Source organism: Leucopleurus acutus, assembly GCF_964270905.1.
Source record: "Leucopleurus acutus genome assembly, chromosome: 3".
Lineage (NCBI taxonomy): Eukaryota > Metazoa > Chordata > Mammalia > Artiodactyla > Delphinidae > Leucopleurus > Leucopleurus acutus.
Window position 1 is genome coordinate 78246999 of NC_139145.1, and position 25469 is coordinate 78272467.

General features: G+C 33.7%; 1 protein-coding gene across 3 annotated transcripts in view; it reads right to left on the reverse strand.

Annotated features, from left to right (window-relative positions):
• Window positions 1–25469, reverse strand: part of DMXL1 (Dmx like 1) — a 131287-nt gene that overhangs the window by 14526 nt on the left and 91292 nt on the right. For 2 of the 3 annotated variants that reach the window (XM_082836304.1, XM_082836306.1), the window contains 6 exons: window positions 22674–22736; window positions 13689–13775; window positions 11006–11127; window positions 10497–10638; window positions 6917–6977; window positions 2648–2775 (listed from right to left, as the gene is read on the reverse strand). In XM_082836304.1, the coding sequence (XP_082692430.1) occupies window positions 2648–2775; window positions 6917–6977; window positions 10497–10638; window positions 11006–11127; window positions 13689–13775; window positions 22674–22736 (603 nt within the window). The remainder of the gene's footprint in view (window positions 1–2647; window positions 2776–6916; window positions 6978–10496; window positions 10639–11005; window positions 11128–13688; window positions 13776–22673; window positions 22737–25469) is intronic. The other variant, XM_082836305.1, reaches the window with a different exon arrangement.

The following is a 25469-nucleotide window of genomic DNA, read 5'->3' on the forward strand; positions in this document are numbered from 1 at the left end:
TGTTACAGATATTTTTCTGATGTTTATCCTTTCTGTGGTTTATCCTATGTTTTCTAGAGTAGGTTTAGGTACGTTCTTCAGAAAGAGTATATGGAATGTGCTAATTCTCTGCATACTTAAAAATGTGTTTATTTTGCCACCAAATATAAATGACAGTTTGGATAGACATCAACCCCATTCCTTATCCATCAGAATTCTGTGAATACTGTTCTATTGTCTATTTGTAACCTCTATTTTTGAGGAGGCCAATGCCATTAATTTTAGATAGGGGGGTGGAGAGGTTGTAAGCAATCATTTTTACCCCTACTCCTTTCTAGAAGCTCTCTTTATCCTTCAGTTAAAAAAAAAAAAAATCAAATAATCAGGCTGTGTCTAGGCATGTGCTGTTTCTCAATACTTCTGCTTAGTACTTGGTAGGTGCTTCTTTTTCTAAAATTCCATGTTTTGCTTTGGGGAAATTTTTATTTTATTATTCCTTTTAATATAATGTTTCTCTTCCATCAACTTTTTTCTTCTTCCGATACATCTTTTAAATTTCTTTTATAAATTTTCCTGGGTCTAGTCTCAATTTACTTCTTGGGTTATTTTCACCATGGAATAAATTCCAAATTTGTACCTCCCAGTCACAAACTTGATTTTCAAATACTTCCATTCTGCTATTCAGCCCTTGTAATCAGTAGTTCCTCTACTCCTAATTTTGGGGAATCATATGTTTTTAACTTCTAAAAATTCTCTACTGTTCTACTGCCTTTGGTTCATAAAATCCCATTCTTGTTTTACAATGTAGGATCTTCCTAAATCCAAGGAATTATTCCTCACAGGTCATTTTTTTCTGCTAAATGCTCCCTTTTATCCTCTTGGTTTTTCTGCAATGTCCAATGACTTTTGACAAAATGATCAGCATTACTGTGATATACTGTAGTATGAGTTATCTGTTCCAATTACTCCAGTAGGCTTCCCTACTAAGGGAGATAGCACACTTAGGTGTCGTGCTCTTGGGCACCATCATGGCTAAGGTGAATCAACAGTAAGCTGACTGCCTGTCAAAGAGACTTGGGAAGACAATAAGGAAGTTTGTTGTGACTTAAAATAGCCTATATAGAAGGTTGTAGTGAGTGTAAAATCTATAAAATAACTCCGAGTGTAGAAGGACTTGAATGCCACACTAAAGAATATGGGCTTTTGGATAAAATGAGGAGGCTGCAGGTTCTTGAAAAGGACAATATGTTCTCACCTATAGGGTAGTTATATAATTATGTTATTTGTTCTTTTTTCTTTTATGGCTACACCACACAGCTTGTGGAATCTTAGTTCCCGGACCAGGGATCAAACCCGCACCCTCGGCACTGAAAGCACGTGAATCCTAACCACTGAACCACCACGGAATTCCCTATGCTATTTGTTATATAACTTTGTTGACAACATGAAGAATGCATTAGAGAGACAGGGTCGAAATACAGAGATTAGTTAGGAACAATGTAACATTGACAAACCAAAGTGGAAAAATATGAGCACGTAAGTGGTATGGATAGGTTATACAGCTGAAAGTACAGTAGAATTCTAAAGGCTTTTAGATTAAATCCCCTTAATTTCCCATTAAGGAGCAAAGAATGTTGCTAATTGGTATTAAGAAATTATAAGCTCTCAATTTTGTTTCATAACTACATGAAAAATTATCACTGACTTCTGTGAAATGATAAGAGCCATCTGATAAATGTGGCAGGCAAAAAGGTTGCAGCACACCATGACACAAGTAACACGTAAGGAGGGTGGAAGGTTTGGAGGTTGAGGGAAAACGAAAGGCAAGATGAACCATCAGCTAGGGCCTGTGTGAATGTTTTTAGTGAAGCATGGCCCTGAAAACAAAGAGCAGGCTGATTTCCCCTTCAGTAGTTGTTTAAAGTGCTAGTAAGATAGGAGGAGCAGAGAGAGGCAGTTTGAGGAAAGGAGGATTACGGGAAGTGAAGCTGGTAAGAGCCAGGTTGGCAAACTTTTATTAAAAGGCCCATATAGTAAATATTTTAGGCTTGCCAGCTACAGTCTTTGTTCTCCTGAACTCTGTTGCAGTACTGGGAAAACAATCATAGAAAACAAATAATGAATGGGTTAGCTGTGTTCCAATATAACTTTATTTTCAAAACAGGTGGCTAGGCCGTAGTTTGTTAACACCCTGTTCTAGAGCAGTGCTTCTCAAAACTTTAATGTTGTGTACAAATCACAAGAGTATCTGGCTAAAATGCAGATGGTGATTTGATAGGTCTGGACTAGAGTCAATAACCTGCATTTCTAATCAACTCCCAGATGTTACTTACTACTTGGTACTTGACCATACTTTGAGTAGGTCCCAGAGGGTAAAGTAAGCAGATGTATTTAATAAAAAATGTGTAATATAAGATGGTCCTATAATCATTTGGTCCTTAAGCATCATATAAGAGAATTTTAATGGAAATGTATATAATGTCTTTCCAGGAAGAACCAAGTGAATTTAAGTTTTGAGAGGAATTTCTTTAAAAAGAATTCATATAAGATGGATTAATACTTCACCATTAGCTCATTGAGCTGTTCTCTTCAGAAACCCAAATGAGTAATATTCATAAACCCTTAATGAAATCAAACCATTTTCCCTATTTACATTTTTATATACTACCTTATTTCCTTGATAGTTAAATCTCATTCTTGTAACTCTTGAATTGCCACCAGATCGGAAACAGGTTATTTGTTGAGAATGGCCCCATTCGAACATTCTCACACTTCCATCTTGAGCTCCTGTCAGATCTGCATTATAAGAGGGAAAAAATTGCAAATTTATTTCAGGAATCTTTGGCAAATTTATCTTTTAATCCAATGTGAAAATCTTTACGGAAGAAATACCTAAGAAATGGATCATAGTCAATTCACATGAATTTACCTTTGTATGAAATTTCACTTGAATACTCTCAATCTTAAAAACAGATGATTACATGGTGTTCTTTCAACTGACAGAACATATCCTCACACAAAACAACAGAAGCAATTAAATCAGACCTCTATAAACTTTATTTCCTTTTGAAATTATCTCAGTTACGTTTTAACAGCCTTTAGTAGATAACGTTTATGATAAAGAATCAAATTCTTGGAGTTACTTAACTTTGTATGGTGACAGATGGTAACTAGACTTATCATGGTGATCATTTTGTAATGTATAAAAATACTGAATCAGTATGTTGTACACCTGAGACGAACACAACACTTTAATAAGTCAACTGTATTTAAAAAAAAAAAACTTGGGTTTTTTTTTTTCACACACACACACACACACACACACTGTATTTTATTTTTACAAGAGATAAATAAACTGACACCAAGCATTGTAAATGGATGACCACAACAAAAGCAACAATGACTGCAATTACCAAACACGAAACACACTCATACTATGTCATATAATATTGACATTCAGTCCAGTAATCCTCCACGGTAACAGCTCCTTTACTTTGTATATTAATTTGTATATTTTTTGATTCTGAAAATTGATTTGTATATTTTTTGATTCTGAGTCCTTGTGGGTTTTTTTTTTATTCAAACAGAAAGTCACAAAAATTATAATCATCCTCATCAGTTCACTCAGTCCCATGTAATTAATTTCTTTTTCATCTTGATCTTTTGTTAGCACTTTTATGAATTCATCAGTTTTCCATTAGAGTTCCGAAAATGCTTATTCATTCAGTTCAGCAGTATAAAATCTTGGGATTTTTAACAGCCAATTCTTATCAGTCATACTACTGATGTTTAAATTTATGCATTTTTCTCTGAAAAAAAGATTGTACAAGGTCTTGAAAGTCATGCTAAAAAAATCATTTCTAATAGTTATTGTCTGATCTGATATCTCAAATATATGTTATCTGTTTCATTAAGGAATATGAACAAACTAAGTAATTATTAAATTCTTTACTTTACCATTTACTAATTGTGTGTTACTAGGAAACTTACTTAATCTCCCTGAGCCTATTTCCTTCTAGTAAAAGGTATATAAGTCACTATAATAGTGATATATATCATTAATGATATATAAGTCACTGGACAGTTCTGAGAAGTAAATGAGATAATTCACATAAATCATTCAGAAATATGCCTAACATATAGGGCCAAATCTACATTAAGAATAGTTATCAGTATTAATGTGGTACAGAGGTAGTGAGAAATTATATTAATGTATGTAAAAGTAAAGTATCTAGCACATTGCTGGTCATACATTAGTCAATTTTCCCTCATTCATATCCAAGTATTTAAAAAAAAGGAGCTTCAACTGTTTTGACATGTTTTAACACTGGGCTGGGATGGAAGGGTGGGTAGAATTTCTTGAGACTAGGGATGTTAATTCTATCCTCCCTCTCCTCTATAGTCTTGCCCAGCTTAATCAAAAAAAATAAACTGGACTAGATGCATTTAAAAACCACTCAAATTTTTCTATTATTTATGGTTTTATTTAATTTATTTGAAAAAAATCCCTAATTATTAGTAGCTCACATGTAAAATGAAACACTCTTAAAACCTTATAAACTAAAACTTAAAAAAACGAAGGTTCCATGACTTCACTGGTGGCACAGTGGATAAGAATCTGCCTGCCAATGCAGGGGACACGGGTTCGATCCCTGGTCTGGGAAGATCCCACATGCCGCAGAGCAACTAAGCCCATGCACCACAACTACTGAGCCTGCACTCTAGAGACCGCGTGCCACAACTACTGAGCCCGTGCAACACAACTACTGAAGCCCGCGTGCCTAGAGCCTGTGCTCTGCAACAAGAGAAGCCACTGCAATGAGAAGCCCGTGCATCGCAACGAAGAGTAGCCCCCTCTCGTCACAACTAGAGAAAGCCCGTGCGCAGCAACGAAGACCCAATGTGGCCAAAAATTAATTCTTTAAAAAACAAAAACAAACAAACAAAAAAACCCACAAACGTTCCTATAACCAGGTTGTCTGAGCAAATATTCCTTATTAGTAAGTAAAGTCTGTTACATCATATACATGTAACGAAAGAGTTAAATGCAACCTTAAAAATCTTAATATATTCATTTTTTGTTTTTGAAATGAGGCTTTCCTTTTAAGACTTACATTTCTATTTCAGTTCAACCTATTAGATTAACTTCTAAAAAACTTCCCTGGAGTAGAAGTCCAAAAGTTTTGGTTTACAATGACTAAGATTTTTTAAAAATCTATTCCAAAGGAAGGAAGGAACTATTTTGAGGTATCTGTAATTCAGAGTAAAATTTTTTAAAAACTTGTTTCAAAACATTTCCAGTACATGAAAGGAGCCTATTGTTGAACTAAATTACTATCTGTGAGACTTGTTCATGACATGAAAAAATATACTGTAAAAAAATTTCAGTGATTAATTTAATTAGCATTTAATTTTTCAAGTCTCTTATCTGCCAGTTACAGTGGTTCTTCTCTGAACAGAGAAAGTACTTACTGCAAGACAGAAGTTACATGATATTACATAATAACTCTGAAAATAAGTCCATTAATTGCCTTTGAAGCTAGGGATTATTTTATTTAAATTTATGGGCTTGAGGTAGAGCCTATTTATAAACTAGTCACCTGTCATGATACATGCTTTGGGACTGAGAAATAATGAAATCCCTTCAATATTTCAGGAAACTTCTAAACCCTATTGTATAGAGTAAAATAGATTTTAAACAATGCCAAATTTTCTTGCTGCAGGATTAATATTATTTAAGCTTTGTAAATAAAACACCTTTGACTCCTTCCTCTATATGCTTCATGATTGTTTTTAGTTCTTACTTTACATTAGACTTGTGGATAGAAAACATATACTTCTAGTGTTGAATAAATTTGATGTAGTGGAAACAGGCTAATTTTCAATATTATTTTATACCTCTAGCATAAGTAACAGAAGTTACCCTCTTCATCTTAAATATATGGTTCTCTTCAACCCTTTTATTAGACATTGGTATATAACTTTGATAATAGATGCTTACAGCACTTATTATAATTAGGTAGAAAAGAACACTCGTTTTGCCACTCCTATTTTATTAGACATTGGTATATAACTTTGATAATAGATGCTTACAGCACTTATTATAATTAGGTAGAAAAGAACACTCGTTTTGCCACTCCTATTTTATCAAAACATCTCTCATAAAAAAGGTGGTACAATTTTTTTATAGGTTATTAAATTGGAAGGACATGAGTACCTTTTAATTAACATGCACTATTTTCACTATTTTTGTTACTGTGTAGTAGGACAATTTGATGAAGGGCACTACTTAAAAATTATATTTAAAAAAACCTGGAATACACACATGCCAATATGAATACTGATTCCAACCCACCAGTTAAAGTTGTCTCTATTATTTTTTCTCTGCTTCAATACTTCCAATAAATTCCCCGTTAAATCTTTGTTAAAGGAAGAAAAACTTTTGAGATTCCTAAGAAGATTAACTAAAAATAAATATATCCTGCCTTAGAATGTAAGAATGTAGTAATAACCATTTCCTATACTTACTATTAGTGTATCTGATAAAAGACAAACTGACAAAATGTTAATAAAATACAAACTGATTATGAGGAGGCTACAAGTGACCCAGATACGGTTCTGTTCTATGTAATAAAAAAGGGAGTGATCCAATTATTAAAACAATAATTATCAACTACAATTTAACAATGTGCAAAATGTTCAAAAATAAAATGTGATAACAGAAATATTCAGTCAAAATGCTAAAAATTTACATGTTAAGTTAGCCTTCTCTATTAATTCAGGAAAATCACTTTTTCTGTTTTTACCCAATTTTGAAGTGATTTTACTTGCTAGCAAACATTCCCTACAAAAAAAATAAAGTGTTGACTATCTTTCAATTGAAACTATAAGTTTCCTTTAAATTCCTTAAAATAATGGCTAATTATTATCAACTTACAGTAAGGAAGAGATGGATGAGAAGTCATTCTTCTGACATTATTAATGGCTTTCTTAATCATCTGTTAACAAAGAAAAATCATTCTTTTACAGTTACAATAAAAAGTAGTATTAAAAATTTAAATTGTGACAGGAGATTCAAATAACATTTATTTATTTTTACATGATTCCATAACTATCGTAATGGGTGCTAAAAATACTAAACATGGTAACAGAAATGAAATTTAATAGCTCAGCTCTCTAACATTTAAGTGTACATACATTTTCTGCATCATTACCTAGTATCTAAGAACAAATTCACCTCAAGAATTTAGTCTTACCTCCTTTCTTGCCAATTCTTTTCTTATCCCATTAAATTTATTGGAACAATCCTGAATAGTATAAGGTTAAAAAGACAGGCAGAAGCATGTGAAAAAAAAAAAAAGAGGTAAACAGAAAACTGTATAAATTTTTAACTGATAGTTTGGAACTATTTATTTACCCATTTTAAAATTATGCTTTGAATGATTTACATAGCCTGTCAAATACGAGTAAACTAAATATGTGAAATTAAAGGGATAATTTTAATTTATAGACTATTTCCTACTTATAACTCTAACTATAGTTATAGGTTATCCTAAGTTTGTAGCACCAGTTCATGTATATTTTGTTGTTACTGTTCTTTTGGATTTTAAATTGTTCAATTAGCCTAAAGCTGTAAGTAAAGTGGGGATTTGGGAGGGAGGGAAGGAACTAGGCCAGCAGAATCAGTGAGGGAGAGAAACACTGAAAGATATATATGGCTGCAGTTATACTCCAAAACAGCAGAAATTGGTCATAACTAGTATTCATTTTCATTAGCATTCATAATTTAATAAAATAATAGGATTAAGAAAATTTTGATCAAATTCTCTACACACAAAAAACAACCTTCTGAATGTTACTTCTGTTTAGTAAACTTCATGTTTAAATCCCTTGCCCCTCTTAATTTAGAAAAAGTCTAAAGATTCCTGTTCTTTCTTTTAATTATCATTTTTTTTTCTGGTAAGAGCATCAAAGGAAAATCATGAGTAAAAAAATAAAAGAAAGTTAAATAACTTTCTGAAAGCATATGTAGAATATTATAAGGGAAAGAAATCATTAATTATTTTAGAAGATCCATATAAAAAGGAACCACCTTATTATATTGGTGTCTTTTTCCTGAGGATGGAGTGGGATAATCCCAATACTTATGTTTACAAACCACAATGACCCCAACTAAAAAAGATGTCCTTCTAACATTTAAATAGGAAGAAAATTCAGTCCTAAGAGGAATAACAATGGTAAATTTCCATATTATAATACTCTGGAGAATAAACAAATATTTTCTGAGCACCTACTAAATGTTCTACTTAGAGATCTATTCTACTTAGAGATCATCAATATATAAGGTAGGCATAACATAATCTCTCAAAGAGCTTGCATTGCAGAGGGTATAAAAAAAGACAACCAAATAATGAATAGATAATTTCCAAATTGATGATGAGATGATAAAATGGGATAATATGATGATCAAATGAGGTAACAGTGTGACTGGCAGTAGTGTAGGGAGGAGCAGATACCTTTGCTAAGGAAGCAAGGGAAATCTCTGGGAATTTGAGTTGAGATCTGAATGGTAAACAGAAGAAGAGTATTTCAAGCAGAAAACAAGGTAAAGGCTCTGAGCTTGATGTGCTCAAGTGACAGAAAGAAGGCCAGTGTGACCAGAGCAAAGAGAATCAGGTGTGGAAACAAGGGAGATGCTGCTGCAGAGGCTGGCAGAGTTTAAATCACATAGGGCCTTAGAGGCCATGTTAAGGACTTGATTTAAAGCTGTACTGGGAAATCTTCACGTCTTAAGCATGGGAGTGATAACCTGAATGATCTTTTAGAAAAAAGCAACTCTGCCTGCTGTGTATAAAACAGAGGGAGCAGTATAGAAGCAGAGAGACCAGAAAGAAAGCTGTTACAGGAAGAATTGTATCACATTCTCTGAAAATGGAGTTGGAAAAAGTGCTTATTATTTCTTTTTGTATATTTTGTATATTCTCTTTAAGTTCTTTAAAAGATAATAATATCAGTAGGTTTTACAAATGAATTTTAATGTATCTGTCCATTGGAAAAAATTTAACTATTAATGACCAACTCTTTTCTTTTGAATAATCACTAGATTGCTTTTCAAATTCTTAATACTTAAAACACTCCTACCTGAAATCAATGAGTGAAGGGGAATGGAGGGCTTTAACACAAGCTCTACCACAAATTTGAGATAGTGACCTGAGTTAAATTCCTTGACCTTTCTGGATCTCAAGCTTCATCTAAAGAATGGTAAGTAGGAGTAATTACAACAGATATCTCAAACAATAATAAGGTTATATGAGTGATAAAGGAACTGCATTAAGTATAAAATATTATCAGGTATTATTAAAGATGACTGAGCTTTTATTTAAATAATTACCCTTACAAAAACCACCTACCACCTAGAAAGCCATGGAAAGAACTGCTGGTGCTGGGTTTCTTTGGTTCTGTGTATCAATTCCTATACCCTAAGTGTCAACAAAGGAATCTCATGTGGGTATACACATGGATCACATCTTAGGTAATCAGGGCTCAAGAAGATCCTCCATTACTACAGAAAAATTCTGTTTCAGTTCATCTGCATATTATATTTTGCTTAAATTAAAAAAAATTTATATCATTTTTATTTGTTCAAAAAAAGAAAAATTTATTTGTCTCAGCATCAACTAACAGTTATTAGTCAATAACCATTTAAAAATATTATCTAGACTAGGGGTTGGCAAACCTTTTTCATAAAGAATTAGATAATAAATGTTTTGGACTCTACGGGCATATAGTCTCTGCTCAGATACTCAATCCTACCACTGTAATGTGAAAGCATCCATAAACAAAATATTAAAAAAATGAGTGTGGCTATGTTCCAATAAAACTTTATTTATAGACAATAAAATCTGAATTTCATATAATTTTCATGTGTCACAGAATACCATTCTTCTTTTGATTTTTTTTCAACAGCTGAAAAATGCAAACCCCATTCTTAGCATGTTGTCGATACAACAGGTAGTAGGCAGGATTTGACCCATAGGCCGTAGTTTGCTGAGGCCTAATTTGGTTCCAAATAATTATTACTTAAAATATAGCTCTTTGTATTTTCAATTATTTATTTAAAATAATTTTTGTTACCCTTTTCAAATGAAAACATATTATTCTTCGAATCAAAATTTATAATTTCCAACAAGTATGACTTATTAAAAAAATTAAGAATTAAAAAAAAATATTTAGGGCTTCCCTGGTGGCACAGTGGTTGAGTCCGCCTGCCAATGCAGGGGACACAGGTTCGTGCCCCGGTCCGGGAAGATCCCACATGCCGCGGAGTGGCTAGGCCCGTTAGCCATGGCCACTGAGCCTGCGCATCCGGAGCCTGTGCTCCGCAACGGGAGAGGCCACAACAGTGAGAGGCCCCCATACCACAAAAAAAAAAAAAAAAAAATTTACATCATCTTTTATCTATTAAGTTAGAGAGAAAAACAGGACATTTATACACAAATATGTTTAACTTTACATACCACTGATGCTCCTCTGCCAGTCTGTGTACTACCAAGCCATGGCATGTTAATTGGAGTACCAGGATTGCTATGTGTGTATGGGGTTGTACCCTGCACAGCTGTTAAATCATCACGAGCATGTATAACCAAGAAATCTTCTGACCTACAAAGGAATATCAGCCAGAATGAAAGCAACCCATCAGTTCTTCATTTCTTCTGTTATACCTGAAAGCTCTAATATATGACTTTGTATTTCCCTTTAAAATTAATTTTCTTCAGCTTTTAACTCTCAACTTACAGACAATAATTTCGTACGTGAACAATTTCAGATCCCTTCACCTATTCTCTTCCAACCCTCGATTCCCTTCTTTAAAGCTCCAGCCACCCCTTCTTTACTCTTTAGCGTATCAATTTCCACTTTGCTTACAATCTAGGACTATTCCTTTAAAAAATCATTTGAAAGGTATAGTTCTGTGGATTTCATTATTCGTACTGCAATGTCACCAAATAAAAACAAAGTATAAGGGTACCCTTTGGTTTCCATTTCTACATCATCATCTACCCAAGTATAGATCTGTGTAGCCAGAATTCCAGAAACATCTAGTTCTTGAACATCATGGCTTGAAGCAATTGCTATGCAGTTTCTATTCGCCTGAAAAATAAATCATACAGTACTTTTTAAATAAAAATGCGTAACATGTATATGCGCTACTTTTGAAAATGGAGACTACAAAACAGCCTCTAGAAATGATAACTTTAAGGTATAGAATAAATAGTATTTTCACAAATAAATATTTTAAATTAATTTTAATAAATAACTTTGAGTGAAATAATCATCAGCTTGAGCTTGGAGATATGTTTATATTCTAAGAATTCCAGAGCATTCAACAGAAAGTCAGCTATAAATGGAAATGCACATGCCACTTCATTTCTTCTCCCAGCACTGTCTCTCTAGTCTACTAGAATGGTACAATCTCCTTAAGGTTTGCACAGTTCAGAAATGTGGAGTGAGATGTTGAACAATATAGGGGCCCTGGGAGGTAAGGAAAGGTAAGGGAGATAAGGAACTCCAAACTAAAAAATAATGGTGAATTATTCAAATAAGATGGTATCACTTTCACCTAAAGCCTTTCAATCTTAGGCAAGACAAACAGAATTTGGGAAAGGGTCACAAAGAAGAGGTGAAGAAGAGTGAGGGAAGTATGTCAGAAAAAATCATAAATGAAAAGTTGGTCAGACTAAATGATAGAAAATTTTAAACATCTACAAATTTAAAACATGTATCTCTAAAACAGAAAATGAAAAGATATTGACAGCAAAAAGAAAACAGGATTAGTATTTCCATTATGTAAAATGCTAAATACAAACTAATAAGAAAAAACTGAGACCCCAGAGATATGTGGGAAAAGGATATTAACTAGACTGTTGGAAGGTAATTCTCCATGGGACTCTCCACTTTTGCATGTCTTGTGAGTTAGTCAATGACTGCCTTTGTTTCACGGTATTATTGCCAGGATGTCTATATAGCTATAGTCTCTCCCTCCAGATCAAAAGGCAGATAAGCTTAATGTACATTAGAAAAGATTTGGGTATCATTGGCCTTCTTGCTGTCCCTTTGTGGGAACTGTACCTCAGGGAACCAGAGCAAAAATGCTAACATTCTAGTTTTTGCTATTAGTAATAAACTGTCCTTTGTCTCTGGTCTTGTGTCTTCTAACAGTATCCATTAAACTGTGAAAGTTAACTTGTTCCATTGAATGCAGGGGAAAATCTCAGATCATTCTTGACACAGATAATTCACAACTAAACAAACGGGGAAAAGTTCAATCTCATCAGCATTTTAAATTACTGCAATTTAAAGCAAAGGATATTTCTTAGCTACAAATTTAACAAAGATGTAAAAACAATATATTTGAAGAAATAAAAATTAAACAAGTACACTCTTACAGAGTCAACAGGAGACTTTGTATATGACTGTTCATTACTATTTACTTATATAATACATCCAAGTAAGAGAAAAAAGCTAGTCTGTTTTATAGCACAAAATATTAAAACCTTATTTTCTTCAGGGGAAGGAAGTGACTTGTTGAGTGTAAATAATAATTTTATATTTGTATTGTGTAATATGTATATATCATATTATATAGATACCACATCATGAGAACTGCCTGGCTAAGGGGCGAATCCCAAACTTGCCTGCTATGAACAGAACTAGTCACTGTTAGGGAGAGTCTATGAGGAATATGAGATGAAGAACACAGGTAAAGATGAGGACAGAATGACAAAGGATCTATCTAGGTGAAATCAAAGAAAAGACAGACATAGGGAATTCCCCAGTGGTCCAGTGGGTAAGACTCTGCGCTTTCACTGCTGAGGGTGTGGGTTCAATCCCTGGTCAGGGAACTAAGATCCCACAAGCCGCACGGTGAGGGCAAAAAAAAAGACAGACATAGCATAGGAAGATGAAGAATCAACTAGAAGTCCCTATACATTTTGCAGTAAGGCAATTAGGGAAGATAGGAGGGGAAAATGACTAAGATAAATTTCAACCTTGGACCACTGTACCGAAGGCTACCTCTTCTGTAAGTAGCTTATAGACACCTCTAAGGAGGATATTGAGTAAGAAAGCTAAGGAATACAAAGAAAACACTCTAGTTGGGCAGCTATTATAGCTGAAAGTCAAAGAGGGAGAATTTCTGTGAGTCACATACAAGCTTAATTTTGATCTATACGAAGAATCACATTCAACATATTCATATAAAGAAAACAGGAAACATTTTCTTTGGATTAGCTGCATGTGTTGTATAAATTCTAAAGGCAGGGGACTTCCCTGAGGGTCCAGTGGTTAATATTCTGTGCTTCCACTGCAAGGGGCATGGGTTCGATCCCTGGTCGGGGAACTAAGATCCCGCATGCCAAAAAATAAAAATAAAATAAAATAAATAAATTCTAAAGGCAACTGCATATATAAATACTTGAGACCTCTCTCTGTGTAGTACTAAAACATTTTATCTGCTATATATCCAAGATCAAATAAATTATCAAACAATATAATCATTTTATAAAATAAAAAATGTATTCACATTGCAATTTAAGGAGTAGAAAGTAGCTCTGGGAAAGGGAAACACTGCTACTGAATAAACTGACAGAACAGGAGACATTCTCCAACTATGAATACTTAATCAAAGAAAAGAAAAATGTCTATGTACTTACTTTATTAACAGCAAAGGCAGTAATTATATCAGATTCCTTATGAATAATTCTTGCTTTACCTCCAGGATATCCCGAATCTGCTTCTATCTAAATGGAGGGAAAGAAAATACAAAAATACAGTGATTTTAGTAAATGAAAAAACATAATATATGTCAGTCTTTCATTTAATACTTGCATAAATTAAGAAACTTTTCAGATATTTCAAATCCAAAGGTACTATTTTACATGTTACTTATTTCTAAAACAAAATTTGGCAAGAGGAATTTACATCTTTTCAAATTTGCTTTTTCACATATTAAAAAGATCATTGATATACAACTTCATTAACTGCTTATGTTCTTAAGCTGCAATAAGTTAACTTTAAGACATTCTAATTATTAACGTTAAGATAAGTTTACCGCATTTCGTAGTATTATAATCCTTTGATATTTTAAATATTTTAATATTAAAAGGTCAGAAGGTAAATATCTTAGGTTTTGCAGACCAGTAAAGAATTATGTTGCATATTCTTTTTTAAAACAACCTTTCAACAATATAAAAACCATTCTTAGCTCATGGCCTACAGAAGAACAAGTAGGACACAGCCAGATGAATATATTTTACTGACTCTTTATCTAAAATAACTTTTAATTTATTAAAGGACCCTGAAATCCGGAAAGGCATAGTAATTTGCCCAAGTCAGTAATCATTTTAATAGCTGAATAAACCATAATTCAATATACTTTGGACAAGGGAAATATTATTTGACCTTTTGCTTACCCCACAGAAGGTATATATACCTTTCAACTCAGAAGAGAGTACTGTATAAAATCAACATTTACTAAAATAAACAGAGGTAAAATGAAGAGGCAATTGTTAAGAGTTGGAGATGTTACTTAATGTACTATTTTGTTTCATTTTATTTTATCCTCTCTAACCTTCAACCTTTAAAATGAATTATTATAAATTGTTTCACAACTCATTGTGCAGTGCAGAAGTTATTAATTTGAAATCAGAAAACAAATTTACTTCCTGGAAAATTTAGATAAAATATCACCAATCCCCATCCATTGTTTGTTACCACAGAACTGAGTAGGGTGAGCAGTATTTTTAAAAATGGCAACTAAGATGACAGTTCATTTGCAAAGTTGAAAGAGACATAATCAAACCAAAATAACCATATGCAATCAAAACTCATAGTCACTGGATGTAAAGATGTCAAATATACTCTAATCTTAAATGCAACTGGATGACAAACATGAAAGAATTTCACTGCTCGTACCAGCATTTAGGTTGATTTGAGAGTCAACTTCTTTTCTAAATAAAGTCTTAGTTCTGGTTGAGGTCCATCATCCAGTAAGAATGTCTAAGTCAAATTCTGTAATTTCATGACAAAAATCCCAACTTAACCACCTATCTGCCTGGTATCTAAAGTACACTAAGGGTCCACTACTGGGTGTTGAAGAAATTGGAAATAAAGACAAATGATATTTCCATGGAATAGAGGGATATGCTATTTGCTGGTAATGAATGGGTGGGTGGAAAATTTCAGTTTCACCGGCAGCACTTCTTCAAACTTTACACTCACAGAGAGGAAAGCATGAACTTCATAAACGCTTCTTCAGTGTGGGAATACATTCCTGTCCTTTCATTATCTAGATTTACTAAAACATTGTTTCTCAATAGTGCGGTCCCAAGAAGATCTGCGTGAGAATCAATTAAAGGGGGTGGGGTGGGGTAGAAGGAATGGTGTTTGGCATCAAGAGTTTATGCATATTCAATTTTGAGAACAATCGTAAGTTGTAGGAGATGAATTTGGAGAAGTAGGCACAGTTTAGCTTGCATGGGGCCTTAAAAGCCATAATAAAGAATTCAGATTTTATTTTAAGGTTAGAAAACCACTGGTGGGTTTTGATAATTCTGGATGTTGTGGGACAAAACATAAGGGGCGTGAGACTGGCTGCCAGGAAACTAGTTAAGAGGCAACAACAGTAGCTGAAGTAAGAGGCAGCAGTGTATTTGATTAGAGGAGTAGGAATGGTGGTACTGATTAAGTGGTTAGCATTAGGATAAATTTTGCCAATGGGCTGAGACTACAGTAGTGAGTAAAAGAGAGGAAGCAAGGGTGACTCCCAGTTTTCAGACCGTTCTCAAAAAATGATACTGAGACAAAAGTGAAGAAAGAATAGGTTTAGGTTGGGATTAGGGGAAGACAGAAAATTCTATGTTTTGACATTGAGGGGGAGGTAACTAATAGATTATATATGCAAGTCTGGACTTCATGAAATGAGCAGGGCTGGAGAGAATAAGAATTATAATTTGTATGGAAACACAAAAGACACTGAATAGCCAAAGCAATCTTGAGAACGAAAAACGGAGCTGGAGGAATCAGGCTCCCTGACTTCAGACTATACTACAAAGCTACAGTAATCAAGACACTATGGTCCTGGCACAAAAACAGAAATATAGATCAATGGAACAGGATAGAAAGCCCAGAGATAAACCGACACACATATGGTCACCTTATCTTTGATAAAGGAGGCAGGAATGTACAGTGGAGAAAGGACAGCCTCTTCAATAAGTGGTGCTGGGAAAACTGGACAGGTACCTGTAAAAGTATGAGATTAGATCACTCCCTAACACCATACACAAAAATAAGCTCAAAATGGATTAAAGACCTAAATGTAAGGTCAGAATCTATCAAACTCTTAGAGGAAAACATAGGCAGAACACTCTATGACATAAATCACAGCAAGATCCTTTTTGACCCACCTCCCAGAGAAATGGAAATAAAAATAAACAAATGGGACCTAATGAAACTTCAAAGCTTTTGCACAGCAAAGGAAACCACAAACAAGACCAAAGACAACCCTCAGAATGGGAGAAAATATTTGCAAATGAAGCAACTGACAAAGGATTAATCTCCAAAATTTACAAGAAGCTCATGCAGCTCAATAACAAAAAAACAAACAACCCAATCCAAAAATGGGCAGAAGACCTAAATAGACACTTCTCCAAAGAAGATATACAGCCTGCCAACAAACACATGAAAGAATGCTCAACATCATTAATCATTAGAGAAATACAAATCAAAACTACAATGAGATATCATCTCACACCAGTCAGAATGGCCATCATCAAAAAATCTCGAAACAATAAATGCTGGAGAGGGTGTGGAGAAAAGGGAACACTCTTGCACTGCTGGTGGGAATGTGAACTGGTATAGTCATTATGGAGAACAGTATGGAGGTTCCTTAAAAAACTACAAATAGAACTACCATATGACCCAGCAATCCCACTACTGGGCATATACCCTGAGAAAACCATAATTCAAAAAGAGTCATGTACCAAAATGTTCATTGCAGCTCTACTTACAATAGCCAGGAGATGGAAACAACCTAAGTGTCCATCGACAGATGAATGGATAAAGAAGATGTGGCACATATATACAATGGAATATTACTCAGCCATTAAAAGAAATGAAATTGAGCTATTTGTAATGAGGTGGATGGACCTAGAGTGTGTCATACACAGTGAAGTAAGTCAGAAAGAGAAAGACAAATACCGTATGCTAACACATATATATGGAATCTAAAACAAACAAACAGAAAATCGTCATGAAGAACCTAGGGGCAAGATGGGAATAAAGACGCAGACCTACTAGAGAATGGACTTGAGGATACGGGGAGGGGTAAGGGTAAGCTGGCACAAAGTGAGAGAGTGGCATGGACATCTATACACTACCAAATGTAAAACAGATAGCTAGTGGGAAGCAGCCGCATAGCACAGGGAGATCAGCTCAGTGCTCTGTGGCCGCCTGGGGGGTGTGATGGGGAGGGTGGGAGGGAGGGAGACACAGGAGGGGGGAGATGTCGGGATATGTGTGTGTGTATAGCTGATTCACTTTGTTGTAAGGCAGAAACTAACACACCATTGTAGAGCAATTATACTTCAATAAAGATGTTAAAAAAATCACAATGAATATGGTCTTAAAGGTCATCTTAATATAAGGTTTCAAGTCATGCTTATAAAATGTGATTGGGCTGGATATATGAGGGAAAAAAATCCAAATATGAATGCTAAAAGAGTTTTTATGAGATTAAACAGATAAAAAAAGTAAACAGGACAATTGTGGTTGACATGTATACACTGATGTGTATAAAACTGATGACTAATAAGAACCTGCTGTAAAAAACTAAAATAAAATTCAAAAAAAAAAAAGTAAAGAATTATCATATGATCCAGCAATTCCACTTCAAGGTAAATACACAAAGAACTGAAAGCAGAGACTGGAACAGATATTTGTATACCAATGTTCACAGCAGTACTACCCACAATAGTCAAAAGACTGATACAACCCAAATGTCCATTAATATCTGAATGGATAAACGAAATGCTATATATACATAATGGAATATTATTTAACCTTGAAAAGAAAGGAAATTCTGAAACATGCTACGAAATGGATGAACCTTGAAGGTGTTACACTAAATGAAATAAGCCAGTCACAAAAGTACAAATATTGTATGATTCCACTTATATAGGTATCTAAGGAAGTAAAATTCATAGACAGAACGTAAAATGGTAATTGGCAGGGGCTGGGGGGAGGAGTGGCAGAAATGGAGAACTACTGTTTAATGGGTAAAGAGTTTCAGTTTAGGGAGATGAAGAAGTTCTGGGGACGGATGGTAGTGATGGTTGCAAAACCATGTGAATGTACTTAATGTCACTGAACTGTATACTCAAAATGATTAAACTGATAAATTTTATACATATATTTTACCAAAATTTTTAAAAAAGGAAATCTTATGTGGAAACTGATCTGAATAGTGTCTGGGTTCCACAAAGCTTCCCTTAGGAGTGAAGAAGGGAATAGTACTAACAGACTAAATCCAGGATTCTACTACTATTTCAATTAAAGCAACAGCATGTTTAAAACTATCAACTCTCTTTTAGTAAATAAGACTTCAAGGGTGGAATGAGCTCGGTGTCACAGAACAGGTCTATAGAAAAGCTGTACTCCAGGTCTCATTAGTTGTTTTCAGTTACTAAGATTTTCTACAATATAAAGCTGTATGCCTGGAGTACTTCAGCACTACTCTAATGATATAATAAAACAAACATGAAGATGAGATCTAAAGACTATCAAAGGCATACTAGAAAGAAATGGGAAGCAGTCAGATGAATATAAAATGACACCAATACCCAAAATATTAGGGAATATAAATATTAAGAAATAATTTTGTTTTCAAGATTATAGCAGAGAAATGAGAGGTAATAACACCACAGATTCTACTGTATATTAAAAGGATAAGGGAATATTATGCATAACTTTACATCAATAAATATGACAACGGAAATGAAGCAGACAAATTTCTTGAAAGGTATGGACTACCAAAAGCTCACTCAAGAAGAAACTGAAAACCTGAACTGCTCTATATCTGTTAAAGAAAGAAACTGAAGTTGTAGATTTAAAAACTCCAGGCCCAGATAATTTCTCTGGTGAATTCTACCAAACACTTAAAGAAGAAATAATACTGATTCTACACAAATTCTTCCAAACAATTAAAAAGGAGAGAACATTTTCCAACTCACTCTGTGAGGCCAGCATTTGTTAAAACACACACACACACACACACACACACACGAAAACAAACAAAGATAAAACAAAAAACCCAAAAACATTAAAAGAAACTAAAAACCAGTATCTTTCATAAACATAGGTACAAAAATTCTTAACAAAAATTTTAACAGATCAAATCTAATAATATATAAAAAATATACCACATCATGACCATATGGTTCTTACCGTGGGAATGCAAACTTGATTTAACATCAAACAAAGCCATCAATCTACTTAGCCATATTAAACAGACTCAAAGCAGAAAAACCATATGATCATCTCAACAGGAGAAAAATAAAAAGCATTTGACAAATTCCAACATCCATGCCTGATTAAAAACTCTCAACAACCTGAAGAAAGAAAGAAACTTCTTCAGTCTTATGAAGGGCCTCTAAAAAAACCTTACAGATAACATCATACTTGATGACAAAAGACTGCATGCTTCCTCCCCAAGATCAGGAACAAGATAAAAATGTCTGTTTTCACCATTTCTATTCAATACTAGACTGGAAGTTCTAGTTAGTGCAGTAAGATAGTAGGGTATTAGCATAAAGATAAACAAATAGATCAATGGTCCAAAATAGAGTCCAGAAATAAACTTCCAGATATATGTCAATTGACTTTTTAAGAGAGAAAAGCAATGCAGTGGAGGAAAGGATAATCAAAGTGGTGGGACAACTGATACACAGATTTTAAAAAAAAAGTAACTACAATACATACTTCACACCGTATTAAAAAATTAACTGAAACTGGGTCATAGGTCTAACCATGACTATAAAACATCAACAAAGCAGGAGAAAATCTTTGTGACGTTAGGTTAGGCAAAATTCTTTTTTTTTGGTTTTTTTTTTTTTTTTTTTTTTTTTGCGGTACGCGGGCCTCTCACTGTTGTGGCCTCTCCCGTTGCGGAGCACAGGCTCCGGACGCGCAGGCTCAGCGGCCATGGCTCACGGGCCCAGCCGCTCCGCGGCATGTGGGATCTTCCCAGACCGGGGCACGAACCCGCATCCCCTGCATCGGCAGGCGGACTCTCAACCACTGCGCCACCAGGGAAGCCCAGGCAAAATTCTTATAGAAAGAAAATCCATACACAGAACAAATTTTGATGAGCTCCAATGTATCAATTAAGAACTTCTGGGGCTTCCCTGGTGGCGCAGTGGTTGAGAGTCCGCCTGCCGATGCAGGGGACACGGGTTCGTGTCCTAGTCCGGGAGGATTCCCACATGCCGCGGAGCGGCTGGGCCCGTGAGCCATGGCCGCTGAGCCTGCGCGTCCGGAGCCTGAGCTCCGCAACAGGAGAGGCCACAACAGCGAGAGGCCCGCGTACCGCAAAAAAAAAAAGAAAGAAAAAGAACGTCTGCAGTTTAAAAGAACTTGTAAAGAGAATGAAAAGATAAGAAATCATCTAAGAGGAAATATTTTAAAATCACATATCTGATTTGTATTTAAAATACATAAGGAACTGTTGAAACTCAACTAAGCAAACATACAACCCTATAAAAACAGACACATCTGAAAAGACACTTCAACCAAAAAGTTACACAAATGGCAAATAAGCACATGATTAAGATGCTTAATGCAAATTAAATCCATAACAAACTACCAGTACACATCTACTAGAATGGCTAAAATAAAAAGGCTGACCATACTACGTGTTGGTGAGAATGTTAAGCAACTGATTTCATATACTGTCGCTGAGAATGTAAAATGGTACAATGGAAAATACTTAAGCAGTTCCTTAAAAAGTTAACCATACACCTACACTATGATTCAGTCGTTCCATTCCCAGGCATCTACACAAGAGAAATGAAAGCATATGCCCATACAAAGAAACTTGTGCATGAATATGATAAGTAGTCTTATTTGAAATAGCCCCAAAATGGTAACAGCTCTAGTGTTCATCAACAGGTAGATGGACAAACAAACTGTGGTATAGCCATAAAATGAATATAATTCAGTGATAAAAATGAAAGAACTACTGAAATAAACAATATGGAAGAATCTCAAAATAATTATGCTAAGAGAAAGGACGCAGAGAAAAAAAGACATATTGTATGATTCTATTTACATAAAATTCAAGAAAATGCAAACTAATCAGTAATGTCAGGAAGCAAAATGGTAGTTGTCTGAGAGAAACAGGGCAAAGTTAGGAAGGGAGAAGCAAGGAAGGAATTAAAGTTTTGAGGTTGATGGATATATTCATTATCTTGATTGTGATGATGGCTTCACCAATGTATACATATGTCAAAGTTGACCAAACTCTACACTTTAATAAATATGTGCAGTTACTTTAAGTCAGGTATACCTAACAAACCTGTTTAAAATAAAACTGTAGCAGATGGCTTGGAAAATTCTGGCCAAAAATTGTTATAATGTTAACCAAACAGAATGACTGCCTTTTGATGTAGTGTGATGACTACAAAAATACAACATTCTGATTATTAACATTTTATAAAATCTGTCAAAAGAAAAGTCTTAGGATAAGAATTCATGCTAATGTATAGACTATAATAATTAATGAGTACCCAGGCAAAGAATATTGTTAACTGATTAAAAGTCTGAATTACGTTCCTCAAAACTTCTGAAGGCCATTAGAAATTTCCAAAGTTAAGTATGGACGGCATATATTTACTTTGCCGAAGTTTTGGCAATATACACTTTATATCAAATCAGTCTTTTTAAATTAATTGCATAGAATCCTTTGGGAAAGAAAAAGAAGTGGAAATTAGTAGCTTAAAAAAAATATTTTGAGAAATCATTCCCCTAAAAATTACTCTGTTGAGATTGTCTTAAAATAAGAATATGAAACATATAAATTAAATACCAACCTACTAAAAGTTGTATTTGAATGTCTGATCACAGAACATCTGGGAGTTATTTTATGATTGTACAACTTCTCATCCTTTCTGCTCTTATTCTCAAGTATTCTGAGTACTTACTATGCATAAGGCAATGTGCTATATGCTACTGATAGCAGTAAAACAAAGGCTACATAATAGTATTTGATATATTTCAAGTAATTTACATCATAGGAGAGAATTTTATCTTCAAAAGTGATACTTGCAGAAACAGAACAATACTACTATACTTCTATAATACCTACTGTAATTACATTTTATTAAGAACCTTAGTTTTATTTACTCAGAAAAATCTGCAGCCAAAACAGGATACATTCAACTCCCTTTAAAACTGTATTGTCTTAATAACAAAACAGAAACAATTTTTATGATTGCAATATTTAACTTGTTAAGAAAATAATAATTTGAGGGAATAGTAATTTAATTGCATTAGAAACAAAGTCCAGTCCAAAACTAAAATGCAAACACTTTGTTTTTCTTGTTAAAGAATGCAATTTCTAATTTCAGTTGAATGATATTTTGTACCTTATTGATGTTTGGCTCCTCCATCATAGAATTTTTGATGGTTTCACAGCTGTCCTCTAATGACTTCATCAAGAAAGAATAACCACATGACAAAGAGTAAGGATGAGATGTAACATGCAAAATACTGGGGATTTTTTTTAAATTTTATTTTTAACTAAATTTACTAAAAAACAACACTGGACTGAGTTATTATTTTTTTAATTTCATATATTTTAAAAGAAGCATGTGTGGGGATGCATGATTGGGGTTTGGGGAAAACTTAATCCGTCGGAACTCCTTAACTATCACTATAAATTTTATTCTATTTCTTAAGAAATTTTTACCCACTTAACTCATTTGAAACATTGACATTAAAGTAAGATTGAGCCCAAAGTACTTTATACTACAAATTTCAGAGCTACTAGTGCCAGAGTACTATCAACTGAAAATTAAAGTAAAATTGTTCTCTTACACACTATTAAGTCTTGTCTCCATTATGATACCTCATTCCTCAAGGAAGACCTCCTGATTAGAAAATTTTTGATTCCTAGGTTTCTAATTCTCTCCTTCTCTTGATTTAGCCAGAAACAGCCAATAAAATGCTTGGAGACACATATCATTTTTAAAAGGGGATATTAGCACTTGTTAAAGAAAGAGATAGTTCAAGATCTTTAGTTCTCAGAAAATGGAAAAAAAAAAAACAGAAAAAGGAATTGGGGATAAAAATGACAGCTGCCAAGCATTTTTTTTGTTGTTGGTTATGATTCAGATATAGTCTATTTGCAGCTATCTATACTTTACTTCCAAATAAGCACAAACAGGAAAGAACTTCTATTTTAAAAATGCATGTGCCAGCAAACTACATTATATACGAAAAGATAAGAACTGAGGATACACCAGGATTTTAATGTCAGATGAAGAAAATTTCATTTCCAAACATGTAAAGGAATAAATAAAACAGCACTCTCAAAATACTTTCCAACATCTCCCACTGAAAATTCAAGGCCTGTCACACATCTGTTAATATTTCCTAACCATCTGAAAAGTCAGGGACTTGGGCTCAACTATTTAAGTATAATCATCATTTTATAAAGCAGAGAGATGGAAGGTAATTTTGTTAATACCACAAAAAGGCTAGTCAACTTTCCAGTAAAGATTAAATAACTTTGTACCAACTCTATAAAGTTAATATTTTACTTAATTCCATCTAATCTATGTTTTACTACATAAAATTTTTCTTTTCATATTTCCTTTATCAAAATGTCACTATCATCAAGAATAAAACAACAAAGTAGTAACAAATAATTTCTAATAACTACCATTAATCACGCCAGGTTTTATATAAGTTAAATTCTGCTAATCAAAGTACTGTAAGGTATATCATATTCATTTTAGAGATTAAAAAAAACTAAAATCGGAGAAAATATTTAGCTTAATGATAGCTATAAAACATTCAGTGCAACATTCATATTCATGCTTCTGATTAAAATAATTACAATACAAAAATAACTAAAATTTTCTTAAGATATCATGAAACTCCTAAGAAAACTAAGAATAAAACAGCAGAGGAATTTAACAGGAATAGTTGTACTCATTTATCCATTATCCCTCCATATGCATTCTGGCTTGGTTATGCTCCTCTATTTCCTTAATGACTCTATTTCCTGATTCAACTAGACAATCCAGTGGTAAACTAGTTTTCTGTTTTGTTTGTTTTGAGAATGATTTCATTTCCCAAATGCACTAAATATATCAGCAGTGGAGAAATGTTTTTATCTTCATAACTATATTAATCAAATACGGCAACGGTTTTTAAAAAATGATTTTGTACTTGAAATTACTATGCCATATTTGCATGTTCATATTACACGGTACATCAAAGAAATCAAAGAAGTAATAACAAGCAGAGTAAACATGCCATTTATACAGAATGCAGCAGTGCTTCATATACCATTATCAGGATGCTTTAACTTGTAATAAATTATTTTAGGCAAAGGTATATTTAAAATAAGAAACATTATCTCAGCAGTAAACATATTATAGTTACTCTGACACTCTTATCAAGCACATTCATTTTTTTTAGCACATTCATTTTTAATTTTATTTATCAAAAAAATTTCTTAAACTGTTTTAAAGGGAATTCATATACTAAATATTTAAGATATATCTGACATAAGGTTAAAAAGAAATACATTAATTTGTATTATATCTAATTGTATCTATTGTTTGCCTAGATTTCAATGTTATACTAAGGTACACATGTCAGAAGTCTTCTAAGTTATTAGCAAGAACACTATATATTTTGTTTCCTGACTTGGCTATTCAAATATATTTACACAATCAGGCAAATAGTAAATAACAACACATGCAGTTGCCTCTTACAAATTAGTTCTTAAACTGAGAGACAATGAGATATATTTAATTTTCCTTTTTCAATAAGGTTAGATGCCATCTTGCTTTTTGCTAACTTGTCTATTAAGAAGCTGTTCTATTTCCTTATTTTTCCAACTGAAATATCTTCCTTTTCTCCTCCCACTTCAACAACTGCAAAGCTTGCTTTTAGATTAGTTCAGTGCTTCTCAAAGTGTGATCCACAAACCAGCCGCCAGTCTTGAACTCTTTGTTACTGATCCATGAGAAGATAAGGAATTAACTGCATCACTAAGTCCACTGTTTAATTTATCCAAAACTTTTTAATAGCAAAACTATTTCAAAGAAAGAGGCAATATGTTAATTTATATTCCAGTACAGGTTCCCCATATCATCAAACTGGACTTACTAGTAGCACTGAACTAAATGAGAAAAATAATCTTTATG